Source organism: Primulina huaijiensis, unplaced genomic scaffold (assembly GCF_012295235.1).
Source record: "Primulina huaijiensis isolate GDHJ02 unplaced genomic scaffold, ASM1229523v2 C13116600, whole genome shotgun sequence".
Classification (NCBI taxonomy): domain Eukaryota; kingdom Viridiplantae; phylum Streptophyta; class Magnoliopsida; order Lamiales; family Gesneriaceae; genus Primulina; species Primulina huaijiensis.
In genome coordinates, this window is record NW_027341875.1 from 1 (window position 1) to 571 (window position 571).

The 571-nt window shown below is 42.4% G+C and overlaps 1 protein-coding gene across 1 annotated transcript; it reads left to right on the forward strand.

Annotated features, from left to right (window-relative positions):
- Positions 1-4: 4 nt before the first annotated feature.
- Positions 5-565, forward strand: LOC140965410 (receptor protein kinase-like protein ZAR1; the record flags this gene model as incomplete). Its single annotated transcript, XM_073425496.1, has 1 exon — positions 5-565. A coding segment is annotated over one exon (561 nt), but the record flags the coding sequence as incomplete, so codon positions are not given.
- Between the last annotated feature and the right edge of the window lie 6 nt (positions 566-571).

A 571-nucleotide genomic window follows, 5' to 3' on the forward strand; every position in this document is an offset into this window, starting at 1 on the left:
CACATATAACAAATTAAGTGGCCCGATTCCACAAAATGGTGCTCTGATCAACAGAGGACCAACTGCCTTCATTGGAAATCCTGGTCTTTGTGGTCCTCCATTGAAAAATCTTTGTTCTTCAGATAGTGAGACAGGATCGTCTTCCTCGATTCCTTACTTGCCTAGTAATTATCCTCCACAAGGCGGAGAAAATGTTGGAAAGGGACGGGGGCTGAGTAAAGCCGCTATGATTGCTATAATCGTGGGTGATGTGATTGGAATTTGTGCTATTGGTTTGCTTTTCTCATATTGTTACTCGAGGCTTTGCCCTCGTGGCAAAAGAAACAATAAAAATTCTTATGGTTTTGAGAAGGGACGTAAGGCGAGAAAGGAATGTCTATGCTTCAAGAAAGATGAATCAGAGACTTTATCAGAAAACATAGAGCAGTATGATCTAGTGCCATTAGATGCACAAGTGGCATTTGATCTTGATGAGCTTTTGAAGGCATCTGCTTTTGTCCTTGGCAAAAGCGGTATTGGAATCGTTTACAAGGTTGTGCTGGAGGATGGACTTACCCTGGCTGTGAGAAGA